General features: G+C 34.6%; 1 protein-coding gene across 7 annotated transcripts in view; it reads right to left on the minus strand.

Annotated features, from left to right (window-relative positions):
* The window catches only part of DLG1 (discs large MAGUK scaffold protein 1), a 286,699-nt gene that overhangs the window by 245,630 nt on the left and 17,216 nt on the right, over positions 1 to 23,853 (minus strand). For all 7 annotated transcript variants that reach the window (XM_027108229.1, XM_027108241.1, XM_027108235.1 and 4 more), the window contains exon 4: positions 21,774 to 21,940. In XM_027108229.1, coding sequence (XP_026964030.1) covers positions 21,774 to 21,940 — 167 coding nt within the window. The remainder of the gene's footprint in view (positions 1 to 21,773; positions 21,941 to 23,853) is intronic.

Genomic DNA, 23,853 nt, shown 5'->3' on the forward strand with positions numbered 1-23,853 from the left:
AGTTCACTGCTGCTTCAGATGCTGTTTCATTAATCCCTCTTTTAAAGATATGAGGTTGACAGGGAGGCATCTAATGAAATGTTCCACAAAGAGGTTTCCCCGATATAAATTTAAAACTCCTCCTTGTTTGCTACAGTTTGGATATTCAAAAAATAACTACCAAAAGAAAAAAAAATCACTAAAAAAAAAAAAAAAATGCAAGCAAACAGTTCTTCCACTAAACCATTTCAGCAACTGCAGCTTGCAAAGTAATGACTTTCTCAGACAGTAATGAATGGAATATTCCATGTGGTATTTTTGAGAAGGGGAGAGAGAAGAACAAAATGCAATAATTTAAAATATTATCTCTAAAACTTACCTTTTCTCCCTTTATTAAAAAATGGTAATAATAACATTTTACCAATTAAGTCAGATTTTAACTTTAGTGCCCTATTAAATCTATTTCACTTAATCCCTTAAAAAAAAAGAACACCACCACAAAAAGATAACTGTGACTATGTACCATTTCAAACTCTTCAAGAAGACTTCATTTTTAACCCAGAAGTAGCCTAACTTTGTGAATTCATGTCTTTTCCTCAAAAATCACTGAAAATAGAGCTAGACAGGCTGACAGGACAAGGCATAGGGCTACAACTGGCTTTCAGTCTCATAACCTTGCAGCCATGCTCCCCTGTAAAAATGTGTAATAAGGAAGAGCATTACCTGCAATTTCTGTCCACAAGGTTTCCTCATAGTCTACAGGTATTATAAACTGCCTCAAATTCAAACAAGTGAACTGTTCCCATTTTCTTCTTATACCTCACTCCTATAGTTGGTTTCTCCCTTAGTGTTCTGTGTTTATGTGTAATTTTTATTATCTAAAATAGTCTACCCTAGAGAGAGAAGGCATTCCTAAGTTTGGCAGACCTCATAACACTGGAGATTGAAAATCACTATAGCAAGAGTCAGAAATAGTGTTTCAGCCCATTAACAGAGTTGAAACTGTTTAACTTTTAAGTAGTCATATTCTTAGGTGAATACAGATGAAATAATCAAATATCTACTTTAAGCAGACTCAACATATATTTAACAACATATTATTAAAATAATATATCTAAAATATTACTTTATTCTACTCACATTCAGAAAACAATTATAGTCAAACTTCACATTCACCTTAAATGTTAGGGTCGTCATTATAACTACAGCCGCTTTTTGAATTAACTCGTATCTCAAACATCATTTTCATTTCCATCTAAGTTGTTTAGATGCTGTACTTTTTTTAATCCATCTATTAAAATATCACCTGAGTCCTTTCTCTCTCTCTTCTCCTTCTGGGACCCCTATAATGCGAATGTTGGTACATTTAATGTTGTCCCAGAGGTCTCTTAGGCTTTCATCAAAATACTAGAAAACAGAATCCAACAACACATTAAAAGGATCATTCACCATGATCAAGTGAGATTTATCCCAGGGATGCAAGGATTCTTCAATATACGCAAATCAATCAATGTGATACACCATATTAACAAATTTAAGAATAAAAACCATATGATCATCTCAATATATGCAGAAAAATAGCTTTTGACAAAATTTAACACCCATTTATGATAAATACTCTAATAGGCACAGAGGGAACCTACCTCAACATAATAAAGACCATATATGACAAACCCACAGGAAACATCATTTCCAAAGGTGAAAAACTGAAAGCATTTCTTCTAAGATCAGGAAAAAGACCAGGATGTCCACTCTTGCCAATATTATTCAACATAGTTTTGGAAGTCCTAGCCACAACAATCAGAGAAGAAAAAGAAATAAAAGGAATACAAATTGGAAAAGAAGAAATAACTGTCATTGTTTGCAAATAACATGACACTATACATAGATAATCCTAAAGATGCCACCAGAAAACTACTATAGCTAATCAATGAATCTGGTAAAGTTGCAGGATATGAAATTAATGCACAGAAATCTCTTGCATTCCTATACACTAAAAACGAAAGATCAGAAAGAGAAATTAAGGAAACAATCCAATTCACCATTGCAAAAAAAAGAAAAAAATACCTAGGAATAAACCTACCTAAGGAAAGAAAGGTAGGTTTTTGTACTCAAAGTTTCTGTACTCAGAAAACTACAAGACGCTGATGAAAGAAATCAAAGATGACACAAACAGATGGAGAGATATACCATGTTCTTGGATTGGAAGAATCAATATTGTGAAAATGAATGAACTACACTACCCAAAGCAATCTACAGATTTAATGCAATCCCTATCAAATTACCAATGGCATTTTTTACAGAACTAGAACAAGAAATCTTAAAATTTGTATGGAGACACAAAAGACCCCGACTAGCCAAAGCAATCTTGAGGGGAAAAAACAGAGCTGGAGGAATCAGACTCCATGACTTTAGACTATACTACAAAGCTACAGTAATCAAGACAATATGGTATTGGCACAAAAACAGAAATATAGGTCAATGGAACAGGACAGAAGGCCCAGAGATAAACCCACACACCTATGGTCAACTAATCTATGACAAAGGAGGCAAGGATATACAATGGAAAAAAGACAGGGTCTTCAATAAGTGGTGCTGGGAAAACTGGACAGCTACACATAAAAGAATGAAATTAGAACACTCCCTAACACCATACACAAAAATAAACTCAAAATGGATTAAAGACCTAAATGTAAGACGGGACACTATAAAACTCTTAGAGGAGAACATAAAAAGAACACTCTTTGACATAAATCACAGCAAGATCTTTTCTGACTCACCTCCTAGAGTAATGGAAATAAAAACAAAAATAAACAAATGGTACATAATGAAACTTAAAAGCTTTTGCACAGCAAAGGAAACCATAAACAAGAGGAAAAGACAACCCTCAGAATGGGAGAAAATATTTGCAAGTGACTCAACGGACAAAGGATTAATCTCCAAAATATATAAACAGATCATGCAGCTCAGTATTAAAAAAACAAATAACCCAACCAAAAAATGGGCAGAAGACCTTAACAGACATTTCTCCAAAGAAGACATCTCCAAAGATGGCCAAGAAGTACATGAAAAGCTGCTCAACATCACTAATTATTAGAGAAATGCAAATCAAAACTACAATGAGGTATCACCTCACACCAGTCAGAATGACCATCATCACAAAATCTACAAACAACAAATGCTGGAGAAGGAGAACAGGGAACCCTCCTGCACTGCTGGTGGGAATGTAAATTGATACAACCACTATGGAGAACAGTATGGAAGTTCCTTAAAAAAATAAAAATAGAATTATCATATGACCCAGCAATCACACTATTGGGCATATACCCAGGGAAAACCATAATTTAAAAAGACATATGCACCCCCATGTTCATTGCAGCACTATTTACAATAGCCAGGTCACGGAAGCAACCTAAATGCCCATTGACAGGTGAATGGATAAAGAAGATGTGGTACATATATACAATGGAATATTACTCAGCCATAAAAAGGAATGAAATTGGGTCATTTGTAGAGATGTGGATGGATCTAGAGACTGTCATACAGAGTGAAGTAAGTCAGAAAGAGAAAAACAAATATTGTATATTAACGCATATATGTGGAATCTAGAAAAATGGTACAGATGAACCGGTTTGCAAGGCAGAAATAGAGACACAGACGTAGAGAACAAACATATGGATACCAAAGGGGGAAAAGAGGGGTAGGATGAATTGGGAGATTGGGATTGACATATATACACTAATATGGATAAAACAGATAACTAATAAGAACCTGCTGTATAAAAAATAAATAAAAATATTTTCACACACACCCCAAAAATAAATAAAATAAAATAAAATGTCACCTGACACTTTATCCCAAATCACTGCTAGTACCTATTCACATAACAGACAATTTTTCCCATTGGTTTTCTCAGTATATATTATAATCTCTACAACATAATCACTTACTATGTTACTCTTTAGTATACTTTTTAATCCAATGCCTATAGTTTTTAAGGCCATACTCAGGAATGATTATTTAATCTGCCTTAAATTCTACACTCATTGTATCTTTTATAAACATCCAACCTGGCACTGATTAAGGACATAACAAGTCAATGTATTCTTCTCAAATAGTCATTTGCTGTGCAAAATAACTTATAAATTACTCTGTAATATGAGCAAGTTTAGAGGTCTCAAATATAAGCCTTTTGGGATGGCGACATCTCACCTAATATTCAGGCACATAAGATATTTAACAGTATTTTAGAATACCTATGGCTTTCTATATACAGGCAATTGTTTCCAACCATGATAGAATAATAGGGAACAGACTAACTCTCCCACTTTAAAACAACTAAAAAAATAGGACAAATAAGAAACAATGATTTTCAGATGTTGGACAAAGTCCCATAAATGCCCAGGAAACTGCCTGGAAAAACTTTCCACGCTGCAGCAGAGGGAGGGGGAAACTAAACAAAGTCCAGCAATCTAAGATAAGGAGACAGAGTTGAGAATTCAGGAAGGCCAAGGTGTGTAAAATTCACAGGTAAGAGTACCAGAGAGGAGAGGTGCATAGTGAGAGCTCCACAGATCTGCAGAATTCCTCTTCAGTCTTCATTATTTCTTTTTTTTTTTTAATTTTTATTGCAGTATAGTTGCTTTACAATGTTGTGTTAGTTTCTACTGTCCAGCAAAGTGAATCAGCTATACATATACATATATCCTCTCTTTTTTGGATTCCCTTCCCACTTAGGTCATCACAGAGCACTGAGTAGAGTTCTCTGTGCTATACAGTAGGTTCTCATTAGTTATCTATTTTATACATAGTATCAATAGTGTATATATGTCAACCCCAATCTCCCAATTCATCCCACCCCCACCCCCTTCCCCCTTGGTATCCATACGTTTGTTCTTTAGTCTGTGTCTCTATTTCTGCTTTGTAAATAAGACTGTCTATACCATTTTTTTTTCAGATTCCACATATATGTGTTAATATACGATACTTGTTTTTCTCTTTCTGACTTACTTCATTCTGTATGATAGTCTCTAGGACCATCCATGCCTCTACAAGTGACCCAATTTCATTCCTTTTTATGGCTGAGTAATATTCCATTGTATATAGGTACCACATCTTATTTATCCATTCCTCTGTTGATTGACATTTAGATTGTTTCCATGTCCTGGCTACTGTAAACAGTGCTGCAATGAACATTGGGGTGCATGTGTCTTTTTATATTATGGTTTTCCCTGGGTATATGCCCAGTAGTGGGATTGCTGGGTCATATGGTAGTTCTATTTTTAGTTTTTTAAGGAACCTCCATACTGTTCTCCATAGTGGCTGTATCAATTTACATTCCCACCAACAGTGCAAGAGGGTTTCCTTTTCACCACACCCTCTCCAGCATTTAATGTTTGTAGATTTTGTGATGATGGCCATTCTGACTGGTGTGAGGTGATATCTTATTGTAGTTTTAATTTGCATTTCTCTAATAATTAGTGATGTTGAGCATTTTTTCATGTGTTTGTTGGCCATCGAGTATCTTCTTTGGAGAAATGTCTATTTAGGTCTTCTACCCATTTTTTGATTGGGTTGTTCCCTCAGAATAGGAAAAAATATTTGCAAACGAAGCAACTGACAAAAGATTAATCTCCAAAATATACTAATAGCTCATGGAGCTCAGAGTCTTCATTAGTTCTGATCAGTCATGCATATAAGGAAACTTGAGGCTGGGGAAAGAACCCTAGAAAGAAGCAGGTAGAACAATTCCCAGAACTCACACAGGACCAAGAATAATGGAAAAACTCATAATATACAGGCTCTGGGTGGAGTACCCAGAAGAGTACTGGGACAAAATTAACCCTATACTGAAGGCTGCTTGGTCCCACTAAAAAAAAGCTTTTTAAAAAGCAAGTTTCAAAAGGATCACGCTGTTTCCAAGTAAGTTAACTGCATCCCAAAACAAACCTCAAGAATATTTAAAGCAGGGCTTCCCTGGTGGCGCAGTGGTTGAGAATCTGCCTACCAATGCAGGGGACATGGGTTCGAGCCCTGGTCTGGGAAGATCCCACATGCCGCAGAGCAACTAGGCCCATGAGCCACAATTACTGAGCCTGCGTGTCTGGAAACTGTGCTCCGCAGCAAGAGAGGCCACAATAGTGAGAGGCCCGCACACCGCGATGAAGAGTGGCCCCCACTTGCCACAACTAGAGAAAGCCCTCACACAGAAACGAAGACCCAACACAGCCATAAATAAATAAATTTTAAAAAATAAAAAAATTTTAAAAAAAGAATATTTAAAGCAATAGAAAAATATTTAGGACCTTTCTGAAAAGGTAAAATTCATAATGTCTGCCAAATCTAACTAAAAAACTTCCAGGTATTTAAAAAAGAGGTACATATAACCCAGAGAAGAGAAAAAACAATCAATAAAAAAACCCAGAACCACAGAAACAGACCCACAGACATAGAAAACAAACTTATGGTTACCAAAGGGGGAGGCAGTGGGGAGGGACAAATTAGGGGTATGGGATTAACAGATACAAACTACTAAACATAAAATAGATAAGCAACAAGAATTTATCTGTATAGCACAGGACATTATACCCAATATTTTATAATAACCTATAATAAAATATAATCTGCAAAAAAACTGAATCACTATGCTGTACACCTGAAACACAATACTGTAAATCAACTATACTTCAATAAAAACAAACAAAAAAACCCACCCCAAAATGACAGATGATAGAAGTAGTACCCAAGGACATTTTAAAAATTGTTATAAATTTATCCCATATATCCATGAAAACAGAGAAAAGCATGAGCATGTTAATGAGACAGAAAATAAAAAAGGAACCAAATCAAACTTCTAGAGATAAAAATTTAAATGTCTGAAAAGAAAAACTGATTAAATGAGATTAACAGTAGATTCAATACTTCAGAAAATTAATGAACTGAATCAACACAGCAACAGAAACTGTCCAAAATATAACACATAGAGAAAGAAAGAAAAAAAATGAATCACATCAGTGAGCTATGGGACAAATTCAATCAACCCAATAAACATGTATTTAGGGTCCCTAAAACAAAGGAGAGGGAACAGAAAAAATATTACTGAAATAATGGAGAAAAAAATTTCCATATTTGGTGAAAATTATAAACCCACAGATCTAAGAAACTCAACAAATCCCAAAGGCATGAAGAAAATTGTAACAACGTAAAGTATATGGGAATGATAAGCACCAAACTCAGGACAGTGGTTAATTCTGGGGGATGAGGCAGAGAAGGAAATCAGGGTGGAAAATAAAGGATCTTCAACTATGTAACATTTTAAGTTACCTTAAGCTAGGTAATAGGTACATGGAGAGTCAAAATATTCTCTTTGGTTTCTGTATAACAAAGATCTTTTTTTTCTAATAATGCTTACACAAAAAGAAGACAATCCAACAAGACAGTTGCCAAGAAGACAAAAAAACTGCAAAAACAGAAAGCAGACTGTAGCAAATGACATGAAGAAAAATCAGGGAAGGTAAAGGGCTAAAATGACATGGAAAAGGGATTTATGTTCTTTATCCTTTACTACATTGATAAATTACTGAGTATGCAACATTTTAACATAAATAAAAAGATTATTTTATAAATCTACCATTTACTGAGCACTTAATATGTGTGTCAGACTCTGATGTAAGTTTTATATAAATTATCCCATTTCATACTTAAAGGCACCAAAGGAAGTGAGTTCTGTTTTCATTTCCACTTTACAGATGATGAAACTAAAAGAAGAGAAATTAAACAATCCGCCCTACATTATACAATATAATGCAACAGACCTAAATACAGATATGGAAAGAAAATTACAGAATGATACATATATGGCTTTCATTTTAAATATATATATGAGCTAAACAATATATTCATTAACATATAGGATTAACTGAATAAACACATACCAAATGGTTAATGGTGGTTGTCTCAGTGAAAGAATATTTAAAAAAAGACTAATTTTCAACAATGTACATTTCTCTGTATATGTATGTTTTAAGATATGCCTGAATTATCTTTGTAATCAGAGAGTTTTTTTCTTTTTAAGTAAATAACTGAAAAAGAGCAACTCCTGTGGAAAAGAAGCATCAGAAGCCAGGTTACATTATATTGGGAATGAGAGGGAAGGACAGAATAAATGTAAACTACTTTTTTCAAGAAGCTTAGCTAGGAAGAGAAGGAATACTATAGAGGTCCTACTGAGAAGAACTTTTTCCTGTTTGTCTGGTTTTCTTTTAATGGAATCTTTGAACATATTTATAGGATAAAGGGAAGAAGGGAACAAAGGTCCAAGAGAGAGGAAGAGGTTATAGCTATTACATGGGGAGTGCAGAGAATGAGATTCCAAAGATAAAAGGATCAAGAGCACAACAGAAGCTGTTAATATTTATTTGAGACAGTGACTTTCACATAATTGAAAACATATTTTTCTAAAAAGTTAGGAATTTTTGCAGTAAGTATGTATTACTTTGGTAATCCAAACAAAGAGGGAGGGTATTTTTTTTTAATTTCCATACATTTTACTGGGAAAAATTATATATGCATTCTATTCCAACTCAAGATCCCCATATTTTTCACATCTGAAGAAACAGAAAGGGGAGGGTTTAAGAGCATATGAGAAGACATCAATGCTCTAGTACTGAAGATAGTAACAGATGCAGATATGGATATATAACAATCAAAATTATTTAAATGAGTTACTGAAAATGCCTTATAATCAAAACTCGTAAGTTAAGATGCCTTCTAATCGGGATGCCTTCTTGCAGCACATAAATCTATAACCACTGTGGCATACTTAAACTTTAACAGAGATTTTTATTTTCTTAGTAACTATAACATTTTGCCAAGTTTTCTCCTAGATTAACAGCTTGGCATAATATGGTAGTTGTTTCACTTTTCTCATAACATTTTATTGTATTTCACTTCCATTTCAAAGTTATTGATTTAGGGGTATGTCCTTCAGTTCTAGAACTGGCAACTACCATTTAAACACTGCAATAAGACTGTCAGAGATATAAACATAAAAATATAAAAATTACGTAATAGTGAATGTAAAATAACAGCATAGTAGTCATCAAAATCACTTGCAGAAACATTTAATGTACAACTCACTTAGTACACAGACTTGTCAGTTTTGGTCTTGATGAAATTTTTCAATTACAGGGTTTTTGCATAAGGGTTGTGCATTATTTCAAATTTTGTACATTTTATTTTCTTCTTAAAAACTGGAATTAAATGAGACAGCACTGTAAATCTGGTGGTACAGAGAGGGAGTTCAAACTAGTGTCTCTGGGATGTATTATCTGAGAGATAGAGACATTCTGTTAGAGAAATAAACATTAGGGAGAAGGAGGAAAACCTTGAGAACACTGATAAAGGAAACAGGAAAAAGAACTGACCACCAATATAAAGGACTGTCAACTGCAATTCAAAACTGTGAAAAATTATGAAGCTGTGCTATAAAATTTGGTCAGCTGTCTTCTAAAGTCCATAGTAAGAACTGAAGTGGAGGTCTGCATTAGGGATATACAATTATAAGATAGATGGTACCAAAAGTACTGAATTTGAATATGGACTGATAATAGCACTGTGTAGATAATAGCATTGTATCAATTTTAAATTTTCTCAGTCTGATAATTGTATACTAGATGTTTTTAGAAATGTTCATATAAAATAAAATAAATATTTTAATGAAAATATCCTCGTTCATAGGAGATACGTGCTGAAGCATTTAAGGGTAAAATCATGATGTCTGCAATTTGCTCTCAAATGGGTCAGCAAGAATAAAATTAAAAAGTGTGTGTGTATGTGTACAGAGAGCAAGAAAATGTGACAAAATTTTGACACATTTGACACAAATGTGACAAAAATTGGCAATTTTACTATTCTTGTAAGTTTTCTGTAGATAAACATTTTTTTCAAAATAACAAATTTTTTACAAGAGAGAAATTGAAAAAAGGTCCAAAATAACAGTAAAATATAAGTCCTATAAGAAAAGTACAAAGTGCTATAGGCATTCAGAAGGGATTCATTTCGGAGAAAAGATGAGTGAAGACCTCACATGGAAGGTTTCTGAGCTGGGCCATGCAGGATAGGTAAAGTACAGACATTCCAGTTGGAATATATATACCAAACCATTTTCAGCAGCCACTGTTGCAGAGAGGGATTTCACTTTCTTATGTTAAATATCTCCTATTTTTTTCCTACAAACTTGCCTGTTATGTTTCTATCTCTATTAAAATTACTAGCTCTTTCTCTTATTTTATTAACTTTATTGTGGCATTTTCATTTGTCTAGGTAACAAATCCAATTACCAAGAAAGTTATTAAATAAAGTTAAGACAGAAACATCTGCCTTTGAAGCCTGAAGTTTTGAGTTCTAATCTCAGGTTTTCTACATGATAATAACGTAAGTTTGGGCAGTCACAACATCCCTGAACTACAGTTTGCTGAATTCTAAAGTTAGTATCAGCTCTAAGTACTAAAGACCAAAATCCAGCTTACCTCATATATATTAGGAGACTATACCAAGAATCCATGGTCCTATAACATCTCAAAATAAAATAATGTGTGTGAAGGTGCCCTTTAAAACTATGCAATTTGAAAATAATAAAATTATTCTTATAATCCTTTCCTACGGAACACGTGAACATTTTTTAAGAAAGGAAGAACATAATGTATCAGTTTTAAAAATTAATACAATAAGCCATTATTCCTGGCTGATTCTAGTTCTGGGGCAGTGAAACTTCAAAATGAACTTGGGAAAACTGTGCCAGCATGCAAGGACATGCTGAAAGACTAATGACCTCATGTCAAGAGGACATGGAGGGATCTCTTCAAGAGATCCCCCAAATTTGGAGTAATCTGAGTATCCAAAGAATAATAACTGAAATGGATTGTAAACACTAAATAAAATCCTTCAGTCCATAGTGACATTTTTTTTTTAAAGAGCAAGAAAAAGGGGGGAAACTTATCAGTCACTTTTGCAGGGGATCATCGTGCAAACAGAAAATATAAGCTTTACCCTATCTTTCTAGGAGAAACAAAGTTTCATCCCTAGCTGATGGAGATAAGTACTTTTTACAGAAGAATACCAACTAATAAATACAAATAGAATGATAAAATTAGAAGGGAAAAGCAACATTTTGAAACCTCTAATGGAATGTGATTCAGGCAAGGATCATTAATGGGTGAATCAGGTAAAATATTCACTCAATACAAGGTGCTAAAGTACTACCCCCATAGATTCTTAATAACTACAAAGAGAAAAACATAAGTATACAAGGAGGACTTGGAGGTCACCACCTTTAAGTAATCATACTTATCATCAAAAGCACAACAACTTGATATTGTGTGCTTCCTGCTGCGATGCAACATGAAGTGCCATATATCACTATGAAGTCTGCTTACCAAAAATGAGTCTTATCAACCTTGACATCTAACTTCCTGTTATCAGAAATATAAGACTTAGTGGAATGACTTAAACAACATGAACAGACTACTAAACAAATACACAATGGGTGTTATTCTATAAGACAACTGGCATGGTCTCTACAAAAAGTCAGTCATTTAAAGAGGGGGAAAAAAAAGATGGGGAGGCCATTCCTCTAGATTGTAAGAGAGTAAAGACAATGAACCAGATTTGATATGTGCCCTCCCGACTCATTCCAATGCCTGCTCCCAGATCTTCACATTTGCTTTCCACCCTGAGCAGCCCTAGCAACACCTTGTGCCTCTGGCCTGCTGCCCACATCTCATCCTCTCACCTCCTCATTTGGGGCTTTCCTGCAAAGCACAAAACCAAATACCATATGCCCTGCACCCACAAATCCACAACCCTGAAGTGCAGGGGAATTCTTGTTCACTAGAAGCCAGTAGATAAATTCTTGCCCTTTCCCTCCTTGGATGCAGTATATATGGCTTCTCATGGATGCAATACCCAGGATCCAGCAATCAGTCACACTTAGTGGCAGGAAGCATTCCTGTATTAGTTTTCCCTTATTTCCAGCTTATTCAACTTTTCCCTCACTTGTGCTTCCTAGCAGTGAATGAACTCCCTAAATAAAGTACATAATAGCACATTAGCCCTCTGCCTCAAGTTCTGTTAATAGGGAAATCCAGATAATAGCAGAGACTTAATGTTCAAATGCAGTACATGAATCTTAACTGGATTCTGACTTTTAAAAGTCCTAAAAGATAGATGAGAAATGACTGTATGGATTGGAGAGAAAATTTAATAATTATTAACTTTCTTAGGTGTGATAATAGTTCTAAGGTTACACAGGAGAATATCTGACTATTCTTACTCATAGGAGATATGTGATAAAGTTTCTACAGTTTAAGTGCATGATGTCTGCGCCTGATTTTCAAATAGTTTCCCCAAATACACATATAGAGAAAAGGCAAATACTAAAAAATATTAGTAGCTGTTGACTCTATATGGATGTTTGTTGGTCTATTCTTTCAATTTTACTGTACTTGGAAATGTTTTATGATAAAAAGAAAAAAATATAATCACCTTTAGCCTATTACTTAACTATAACATGGAAAGAACCACAGTTCTCACTTCATTCAAAAAACATTTACTGAACAACTACTACGTGCAAATACTAATATATTTCAGTAACTTCAGGTACTTACACTCAGGTAGAGAGACTAAAATACACACAAAATAATGTACATTGGAGCATTTAATTACGACAGTAATGAATACTATCAAGTAGAGGTAGAAAGTGCTATAATAGGAGCTCTGGCAATCTGAGAGGTAAAAGAAGCCTTCTATCAGGAAGTGACCTTGTAGTGATCCTTGACTCTCTTGTAGTGATCTCTGACTCTTACAACCCACTTCCAAACTGTCCTCGAATCCTTGAGATCTACACTCAAAATATCTCATAATTCAGCCGTTTAGCACCTCCGTTATCACACTTTGGTTCAAGCCTATATCCATCCTTAACTGGACTACTTAAACTGATTCCTAACAGGTCTCCTGCTTCTACCCTTACTACAGTATATTTTCAACAAAATAGCCTGAATGATCCTTTTAAAGGTTAGGTTAAATGATGTCACTCCTCTGCTCCAAAACTGCAAAAGCTTCACATGATCTGCCCCTGTCTTACCCTCTGACCTCATCTCCCATTACTCTCTCCCTTTCTCACTCTGCTCTAGCCATACTGGCCATCTTGCTATTTCTCATATATTCTAGCCTTCTTCTTGCCTTAGTCTTTGCAGTGGTTATCCCCCAAATAACTGTATCAACTTCCAATTCTTTGTACAAGTATCACTTCAACAAGGCCCATCATAAATACCCTACTTAAAACTGAAAAGCACACCCCCCATCTGGCATCCCTGCTCCCCTTAATCTGCTCTACCTTTTTTCCTCTCACATCACTTATCACCTTCTAGCACACTAGATAAATGCATGATATACAATAGGTGCTCAGTATTTGACATTTAAAATAAAATGCTAAAAATGAGCAGGAGTTGGCAAAAGAAATAAGAATCTTCTCGCAGAGGGAACATTATGTGGGGACCCCAAGCTAAGAGGATCCAGTGACCAAAGAAGGAAAGCACTCTAAAAGATGAGTGGAGAAACAGGCAGTGGCCAAATAACTCAGGATTTCTGAGTCTCATGAGGGATTTCCTACTTCACTCTGAGAGAAATGGAAAACCAATGAAAGGTAATAACATAATTTGCATTTTATAAAGATAATCTTGGAAGCAAACTGGCCATAAATTCAAAAGGGTAAAGTGTGAATGCAGACAGGCCAAAAATCTAGGCAAAAAATCAGGGTGGTTTAGACTAGAGTGGCAAGAATGGAGACACATTGGAATGCTGATTCATGTGAAATTTTGCAAACTGAAGCACAAATTAGATGTAAACGTGAAAAGCAAAATAAAAGCTTCTGACAAATAATATAGTAGAGTATCTTTATCACCTAGGAGTTGGAAAACACTCCAGTAGGCACAAAAAGCATTAAACACAAATTGGACTATATTAAATTTAAGAAATCTTGATCATTAAAAGATTTCACTAAGAAAAGCATGCTTCAGAGTGGGAAAAAATATACATTACACATATACCTGACAAAAGAATCATATCCAGATAGAGACCTCCTACAAATCAATAAGACAGAAGATGTAAAGCAACAAAAAAAGTGTTAAAAACTTGGACACTTCAAAAAGATAGCAAAATGAACAATAAATATATGAAATGGTGTTTGTTAATTGTTAATCTTGTTAATGATAAGGAAAGTACAAATACAACAATATGAAGTACCAGTACACACCTAATGGAATGGTTGAAATTATTAATAAAAAGACTGACAATAACAAGTGTTGACAATTATGCGAAACAAATGAAACTTGCACATACTGGTGGTAATTATAAAAACAGGCATAATCACTCTGCAAAACAGTTTCCATTGTGTTCTAAAACTAAATGTATCATTTTCATAATTGGGTATATACCCAACAGAAATGCATACACAGGTGCCCAAAAAACATACACACTCAGTTCTGCTATAATGTTGTTCTGAAAATGCAAATTTGTTCCAACACAACTGATATATTAGGAAACAGTATGAACAAAGCACAATTTTCATGTTTGCTTATGCTCAATCATATCTATGAGAAACACTAGGTAAGGGCAGAAAACTGAACCCCGAAGAAACGAGCCACATAGGAATACATAAAATGCACATATTTCAAGGCTTTAGTTTGAGTGTTACGAGTCACACTCATCCATATCTGGTGTTACAACTTTTCATCCACTTTCAGATAATTCTCCCTGCCAGCACTTCACAGTAACTCACAAGTTGCAACCCGAACACACACTCCCATAGCAAACAAGACTTTTTTCAAGGTAAAATGTCATATTTATTATAATATTATGCATTTCTTAGTCACTTATCATGTGTGAAACTGTGCTGCCATTTTTATTAGGTTCTTACCTTTTTTAAATGTGGCACTCACCAAGTTTTAAGTTTTGAGTCCCCTATTTTCTCAAGACATAAGCCCTGTGGGTTTCACTGCACACCTTTGCATAGTATGATGATTTTTAAGAACTTAAACATTATACTATGGCAGAAATAACTGTAAAAGAATATTCAAAAAGCAGCACTAACCCCAAACTGGAAACAAGTAAAATATCCACCATCAACAGAATGGATAAATATAGTGTGGTGTATCATACAATGGAATATTATACAGCAGTAATAATGAAAAAACTTCAAATCATGGAAGAAATTCACAAATGTAAGAAAAAAGCTAGACACAAGAAGTTAGAGTACATACTGTATAAATGTGTTAATATAGTTTTAAAAGAGGCAAAAAACACCAACACAATGGTGTTAGAAATCAGGATGGTCCTTTGAGGAAAAGGGATTAGGTAGTGAATAGGAAAGGTACAAGGGAGATTTTGGGGGTACTGGTACTTTTTTTTTTAATTGAGATTTAACGGACATACCATAAAATTCACCAAATTATAAGGTGTACTATTCACTGGTTTTTAGTATATTCGCAGAGCTGTGCAACGATCATCACTATTTAATTACAGAATCCGTTAGCAGTCATTTCATTTTTTTCCCATGGCCTGATGTATTCACAATGCAGTAATTCATCAAGCTGTACATTTATAATTTGTGGACCTTTATATATGAATATTACAAAGAACTTCAATAAATTTTTTAAAGTTAGTATTTAGAGGACTTCAGATTAAACCGTGCAGGCTGAATATACACTTCAACTCTGTCTCCTAACTCTACTTAAATTAAAGCAGATGGATTACTTTAAAGCATTAAATACAAGGTCAAAGAGAAGGGGAAAAGAGATATCCTCCCTATACCACTGAGTCAGATAATTTCCCTCCCGTAAAGATGAACTCAGAAGGAGTTCCATCAGTCCCCATCTGATACAGGAGACCTAGAGATAGCAGGGACAACTGAAAACGAGAGTACGTTACTGAAAGTGGGTATTCTTCTTAACCTACCTAAATTAATACTTTCTTTTTTCACAGAATCATACTGTATCTTCTGATCTGCAACCTGCTTTCAATCATTTAATAACATATAGTAGATACAGAGACTATATTTTTATGCCTGCTATTTTATATTACATTAAGTGGCTGTATGATATTATGTTTATCCAGTTTCTTACTGATAATCATTTAGATTGTTTTGGTTTTTATTAATATTACAAATAATACTGCAATGAGCAGGCATATATTTTTTAATATATATTAATAATTTTTGAGAGTACATCTGTGACATATACTGGATTCAAAGGATATGAATATATACTGTCAGGCTGTCTTTCAAAATTGCTGCACCACTGTATTCTCCTACCAATAGAGTAAGAGTTTCTGCTTCCTCACGTTTAATTAATCTTTGACAATCAAGTTAGTTAAAAATATTCTGTCAATTTAATTTGCATTTTTTAAAGTTACATTGAACATCTCTTCATAGGCTTATTGGCCCATTTGTATCTCTTTTTCTCCAAACTGTCCGTTCATGTCCTTTGGTCACTTCCCTATTGAATTTGGCTTTTTCCTTCTTATTGATCGGTAAGAGGTTTCTTGAGTTTAAAGGGTTAGAAATTAGTTCCTTTTCATAAATGTGACAAAATTTTTTCCCAGTGTAACATTTCTTATTTGCTCATTGTATCTTTTAAGATACAGAAATTCTATAATCAAAGTTCAAACAAACTTTGTAAAATCCACAAAGAAATTCTACAGTCAGTATTCTTAACCTTTTCTTCGAATTTTTCAAGGTTTTCTTTGTTGTGCTTAAAAAAGCTTTCCCTCTATCCAAAAAAGACTGAAAAGTTTATTTTTATGGTTTCATTTTTTTTTTAACCTTTTGATCCATTTGAAACGTACTGTATCATCAGGAATAGGACTGCCACAGACTAAATGTTTGTGTCCCCCTCCAAATTCACAGGTTGAAATTCTAACCCCCAACGTGACAGTACTGGAGTGGCCAAAAAGTTCCTTCGGTTTTAAGTAAAAATGAAAGACATATTTTTCATTTTCACCAAGAATTTTATTGAACAATGTACTCACTGTTTTGTTCCACTACCTTCTGCCATTTTTCAGGCAACTACATAATTCCATCTTCCCAAAACATTTTATCTTTTTGAGCAAAGAACTCTTCCAGGTGCCTTTTACAGTCTTCCAGGGAACTGAAATTTTTTCCATTAAGAGAATTTTGTAAAGACTGAAATAAATGGAAATCCTAAGGTGCAATGCCTGGTGAATACGGCAGATGAATCAGATCTTCCCAGCCAAGCTGTAACAATTTTTGCCTGGTCATCAAAGAAACATGCGATCATCCTGATGGAAGATTATGCGTTTTCTGTTGACTAATTCCGGAAGCTTTTCATCGAGTGCTGCTTTCAGTTAGTCTAACTGGGAGCAGTACTTGTTGGAATTAAACGTTTGGTTTTCCAGAAGGACCTCATAATAGAGGACTCCCTTCCAATCCCACCATATATACGACACCTCCTTTGCATGAAGACCGGCCTTTGGTGTGGTTGGTGGTGGTTCATTTTGCTTGCCCCACCATCTCTTCCGTTCCACATTATTGTACAGTATCCACTTTTCATTGCCCGTCACAATTTGTTTTAAAAATGGAACATTTCATTACGTTTAAATAGAGAATCACATGCAGGAACACTGTTAAGAAGGTTTTTTTCACTTAACTTACGTGCAACCCAAACATCAAAGCAATGAACATAACCAAGCTGGTGCAAATGATTTTCAATGCTTCATTTGGATATTTCAAGTATGTCAGCTATCTCCCACGTGGTATAATGTTGATTGTTCTCACTTAATCTCTCAATTTGATGGCTATCAACTTCAACTAGTCTACCCAGCTGTGGAGAACTGTCCAGCGAGAAATCTCTAGCACAGAACTTTGCAAATTACTTTTGACACATTCAATTAGTCACAGCACCTTCTCCATACACTGCACAAATCTTTTTTTGTGTTTCAGTTGTGTTTTTACCTTTCTTGAAATAATAAAGCATAATATGCCAAAAATGTTGCTTTTTTCTTCCATCTTCGATATTAAAATGGCTACACAAAAATTCACCAATTCTGATAAGTTTTTTTTTAAATATATGCTGATATGACAGCTGTCACAATACAATCTAACAAAATTTTTTTCAAATGAAGTTAAAGGCAACTAAGCACTAATAGAGCCATCTTACAGACAAAACTGAGTGAACTTTTTGGCCAACCCAGTATTAACAAATGGGGCCTTTGGGAAGTGATTAGGTCTTGAGAGTGGAGCTTTTGTGAATGGCATTAATGCCTTTATAAAAGAGATCCCAGAAAGCTTCCTCACACCTTCCTCAATGATAAGGACATAGCAAGAAGATGGCCATCAATGAACCAGGAAGTGAGATCTCACTAGACAGTGAATCTATTAGTGACCTGATCTTAGACTTCCCAGCCTCCAGAACCATGAGGAATAAATCTGTGTTGTTTATAAGCCACTTAGTCTATGGTATTCTGTTATAGCAGCCCCAAAGAACTAAGATAGAATAGTGCATCCTTCTTTGTTGGAATTTCTCCTTAAATCAAACAATTTCTCCTACTCTTGCATTTTGCTTCCTTTCATATATTCTTCTTTACAATCTCTAAAAGTAATTGTTCTTATTTTAGAATAGATTTGTTTTTATAAAAATGACACATGCTCATTATTTTTAAAAAGTAACAGAAAAGTACTAAAAAAAACAAAATCCCCATTACCCACAATCATTAATATTAAGCAAACATATGCAAACATCTCACTAGACATATGTTCAAAGTAAAAGGCATACCAAAACCAAAAAAAGTTATAACTAAATGGAATACTAATTATGTCACTTTAAAAATAAATGGTATTGGGCTTCCCTGCTGGCGCAGTGGTTGAGAGTCCACCTGCCGATGCAGGGGACACGGGTTCGTGCCCTGGTCTGGGAAGATCCCACATGCCGCGGAGCGGCTGGGCCCGTGAGCCATGGCCGCTGAGCCTGCACATCCGGAGCCTGTGCTCCGCAATGGGAGAGCCCACAACAGTGAGAGGCCCGCGTACCACAAAAAAAAAAAAAAAAAAAAAGTATTAATTTTCATTTTACTACATCAGAAGAAATAGAAGAAACACAGTCACGAGGCCACATATTAACTGACAAATGGGAATCTGGCAAGAGTTAGATCAGTTACCAACTGTTAAAATAAAAAAAAGACAAGAAAGAAAAGTGGATAGATGCTTTACAAGACAAAGATTTTTTACTTTAAGAGAATAAGAGAGGCAAGCCCTGGTGGAAATTGATCAATCGCAAATAATTTCTGCAACAACAACTCTCTTTAAGATAGTCCTGCAAAAGTGAACATAAAGTGAAAGAGACAAGATCATGTTGCATGCAATTTTGTCAGAAAAAGATTACCTTACTTTTTAATCCAAAAATTAGTGCACAGTGTAATAATAATCTAATTTTTTTGTACAAGACAAAATATTTTCATGATTTTAATTTTTTTCAAGTTATAGTCCAATAAAAACTTTTTTTGCATTTGTTTTGAGTCAGTGGATTCTCTTCAACTGTAAAACACTTGAGGTGAATTAAATTATCCAACTCTCTTTTCAGTCCCAAACACTGTGCCCCTAAGAGTTTAAAGTAGGAATTGAAATGAGAGATCAAGTTAAAGGTCACTTAGCCAAGCTTTCTGTCCAAATGAAGCATAAATGAATGGGTAATAGGGGAACATACTTTCCTTCTTTCCCTCAAAAGAAATCAAATCTCCAAATATTCCAAGCTTTTTTTTTAAGTCTTATGACTGTCATCCACCAGTGTGTTTCAAAACTATTTGCATTTTCAGACTATCATCTTCAGGGTATCCTGTCCTCTCTGAAAAACAGTACTTCCCCTTAACTGACCTTAGCTCACAGATATTTCTCTTTTTAAGAATCTAGGACTTGATGGATATATCCCCATGTTCCCTTTACTAAGTCTACCCATGAATGGGTACAGATTTCAAACATTACTACAGGATCTTCCATGCAACAAGCCCTAAACAACATTTTGTAACCATACTCCCTTCTCCTCCACATTCCTAATTAATAAGATCTGATATTTCAGTCTGAAAGGCCTTATTCTCCTCTTAATTTTAGATACCTTTATTATGTCCATAATATACCTTTCAGGACATGCAGAAACCAGCAATGCAAAAAGCATTCTAGGTACCAGTGCCTCATAATTTTATAAAAGTTGAAATGTTTCCAATACCATTCTTAATGGAATTCAATGCACAGTTGATCTTTCAGACTGAAATCTATATGGAAATTAACTTGCAGCTTGCAGAACTGTCCACTTATTTAACCTTAAAGAACATTTACTGGTTACAATGATCAGGTCATTATCTAAACAATCACCTATAAAAACAGACAAATCAACTTCAAGAACTCTATGCTTTATAATCATAGCTGACAATAGAAAAATAATTAAGTTATTAAATAAGAAGCCAATTCCCTTAAAATTTAACATGTTTCTTAAAATTTTTTAACCTAGGACCACAGTAAATGTGAAATAGAAACTGTATTACTGATTAACATTTTAAAAATCTATCTGAAATGGACTAACATAAGTACAAATGATATATCAATTAAAGGGAATGGAAACTGAAACTATCTAAGAGAAAATGATGATGAAAATAAGAGAAGAGAAAAATAAAGATACATAGGCAATACAACACTACATTCTCTAACCAAAGAGAAAAATACAAGGACATACTATGATTAGTAAAGAGAACTGTGAAATGGGTATTAAGATGCCTAAAATCGAAAGGTAAACTTGCCCAAATTAGCCAAATAAGCTGGGTCAAGTCATTCCTTTTCTTCTGGATCTCAGTTTCCTCATCTTCAAGATGAAGGGGAGGGATCAGATGTTCTCTGATTCTTCCTGCTCTAAAATTCTATAGTTCTACGTTATTTAATATAAGAGAAAACTGAGAATCTGTTTCATTACCAAAGGGCTGTCTGGTTGCTGCCTACCACTACTTTTCCCTGATTCAATTTTCCAGGCACTTCTCCAGCAGTAAGATACTAGAATCAAAGTCAGTCAGACAACCACCTTCAAATGACTAATGTTCCTCAGACAGAATCCTCATTACAAAATGCTTCATATCTCTGTTATGTCATATCTACCAGCAACAGTAGATCACAACAAAAAAAGAACATTACTAAAACAGTTATGAAAACTCAAAGAAATAATTAGCTACAAAAAAAATAGAGAAACCAATGCTGTCCTTAAGATTTCTTGATCAGTCTCTAGTGAGATTTAACAATGCAATCCTTCAAGCCAATAAACAGAGAATCTGTGTAGCAACTGCTTTCTGAGAAAAAATACCAGAGCAAAACCATCTTTTCAAAGTAGTTTCCATCTAATTATTACACAGATGGGGCCTCACTAAGGTCTAGCATGCAAAGTAATTTTTAATAAAGTAATATACTTTAAGTAATATTAATAAGCCTGAAGCATTGATAATACTAAGTAAGACTAAAGTAGTACTTTAATAGTCAAGTATTTCAGACCTTGAACCATTCACAACATTTTAAGACAGGGGTACCAGAAATTCTGAGCTTATCCTTTCAAAAGTATTTTTAATCCCATCCTTTTTATTCTATTATAAATGATACTTCCACAAAATATCCATTTTAATAAAATGAGAAAACTTAGGAGCCCCAATTAACTGATCACTGAAAAACAGCTTAAAGAAAAGTTTTTTTATCTTACCTCTACACTAGGGCTAAGGCTACTTGGTAGTGTTTCTGAAGTCACAGTAGTGCTTGGAAGGCTGGAAATTTCCCAAGTATTCACAGGCTGTATTGGTTCAGACTGCTTTGAACGATCTATACATTTTGGATTATCCAGTAAGGTCACTTCATAAAATTCTTGAATATCTAGATGTGAGGAAAGGAAAAGAAAAATTCAAAAGTATTTAAATTTTCTAATTAAACTATGTATTGCTGAAACAACATAACTCAAAAGCAAAATTTTTACTCTAGATTAGTAAAATAAATCCAATCTTATAATGTACTTATACAGTGAATATTTTCTCATTTTATTATGTCACATATCAGAACCTGCAGGGTACAGTGTAAAAGTCATAGGCTTTTTATACTTCGAAGTCAGTGCTGAGTTCAAATCCCTATTCCATCATCAATTAGCTACATGTATAGGCAAGTTACTTAATCTCTGATAACTTGCTTCTTATCACTGTGAATTGTTTCAAGTATTCAGCGCAATACATGTAAAGTGCACACGGGCACACACTCGGCTCCTAACAGACAGCAGTTAATACTATTATTGTGAATTCTGCAGACATAAGTCATCACTGATATTTTATGTTTTTGTATCACCAATATCCAGGCTGGGAATGTAAACCCCTCAAGTGGTTTCAACTGCCCTTGTAACCAAAGTAAAACAAAAGAAGAATAATACATTAAAATAAAATCAAAGAACTAGGAAGTATTTTTTAGATAGCCTCGAATTTGAATATTTGAAATAGTAAGTTAAAATATTTTGTTATTTTAGAAATAATCAGTTAAAAGTATGACAAAACTCTGAAAGAAATGATAAATGTACTTATAGCAACACAGGATAATCTGGAAGATCAAGTTACTCTGCTATCAGCTGGAATTACATGAACTTAGTATATTAACACTGGTTATTCATGCTGCTCAGAAGCTCTGAGTGGTAGTTATATCATGTTTAACTACCCCACTACTAGTTTTTTATCCACCTCCTGGTATAATTTTGAGTTGATTTTTTTTAAAGGAGGGAAATTATTATTTAGCAGTAAAGATGGGGTATTATCTTGTATAGAATCAAATAAAATAACTGTAAATAATATTTAGAAAGAATAACTTTTATTTCTTGTTTTCTCAATATGATTAAAAGATTAGTATCTCCCTTAAAAAACAACATCAGGGCTTCCCTAGTGTCGCAGTGGTTGAGAGTCCACCTGCTGATTCAGGGGACACGGGTTCGTGCCCCGGTCCGGGAAGATCCCACATGCCCTGGAGTGGCTGGGCCCGTGAGCCATGGCCGCTGAGCCTGCGCGTCTGGAGCCTGTGCTCCGCAATGGGAGAGGCCACAACAGTGAGAGGCCCGTGTACCGCAAAGAAAAAAAAAAAAATCATAAGATACTAGAGACAAAGTAACTCCCTTTTTAGTTTTGATAACCAGTGGAATTGTAGAACTTTCTAGATAAAAGGCTAATAAAAACTCAGGTCTGACAGTGAGAATAATATCGGCCTACTTCCCAGGATGTTAATATTGCTGCAGAAAATTGTATGTGAAAGCATTTTATAAACCATGAATCACTATATAAAACTGTTCACATAACCATCATGGAAAAAATTAAAAACTCAAATTCAGAGCATTAGCTACAAATGGTTCTTACCAAACAAAAATTGTTTAATCTGAACCTAAATCAAGTCTTTAGAACCAACTTCTAGTTCAGAGGGAATACAGGGGACAGAAGAACAAGTTAAATGACACCAGAAAAGAAATCAAAACTGATTCAGAGGGAGACATTCTACAAGACAAATGGCCTGGTATCTTTAGAAAGCAATGTCACGAAAGGGAAAATAAATTGTTTGAAAGTAAGAATTTCTGTATAAAGGAAACAAAAAAGACACACCAACTAACTGCAATGTCAGAGCCTTAACTGGTGTGTGTGTGTGTGTGTGTGTGTGTTTGTTTGGGGAAGGCTGGGGAGGGGGGACGAACTATAAAAGACATTGTGACAAGAACAGGGAAACTTAAATACAGACTATCTTCCAGAAAATATTAGGGGAAAAAGTTTTTT

Source organism: Aethalodelphis obliquidens, unplaced genomic scaffold (assembly GCF_003676395.1).
Source record: "Aethalodelphis obliquidens isolate GAN/ISIS:26980383/991018 unplaced genomic scaffold, ASM367639v1 scaffold1, whole genome shotgun sequence".
In the NCBI taxonomy this organism is placed as follows: Eukaryota; Metazoa; Chordata; class Mammalia; order Artiodactyla; family Delphinidae; genus Aethalodelphis; species Aethalodelphis obliquidens.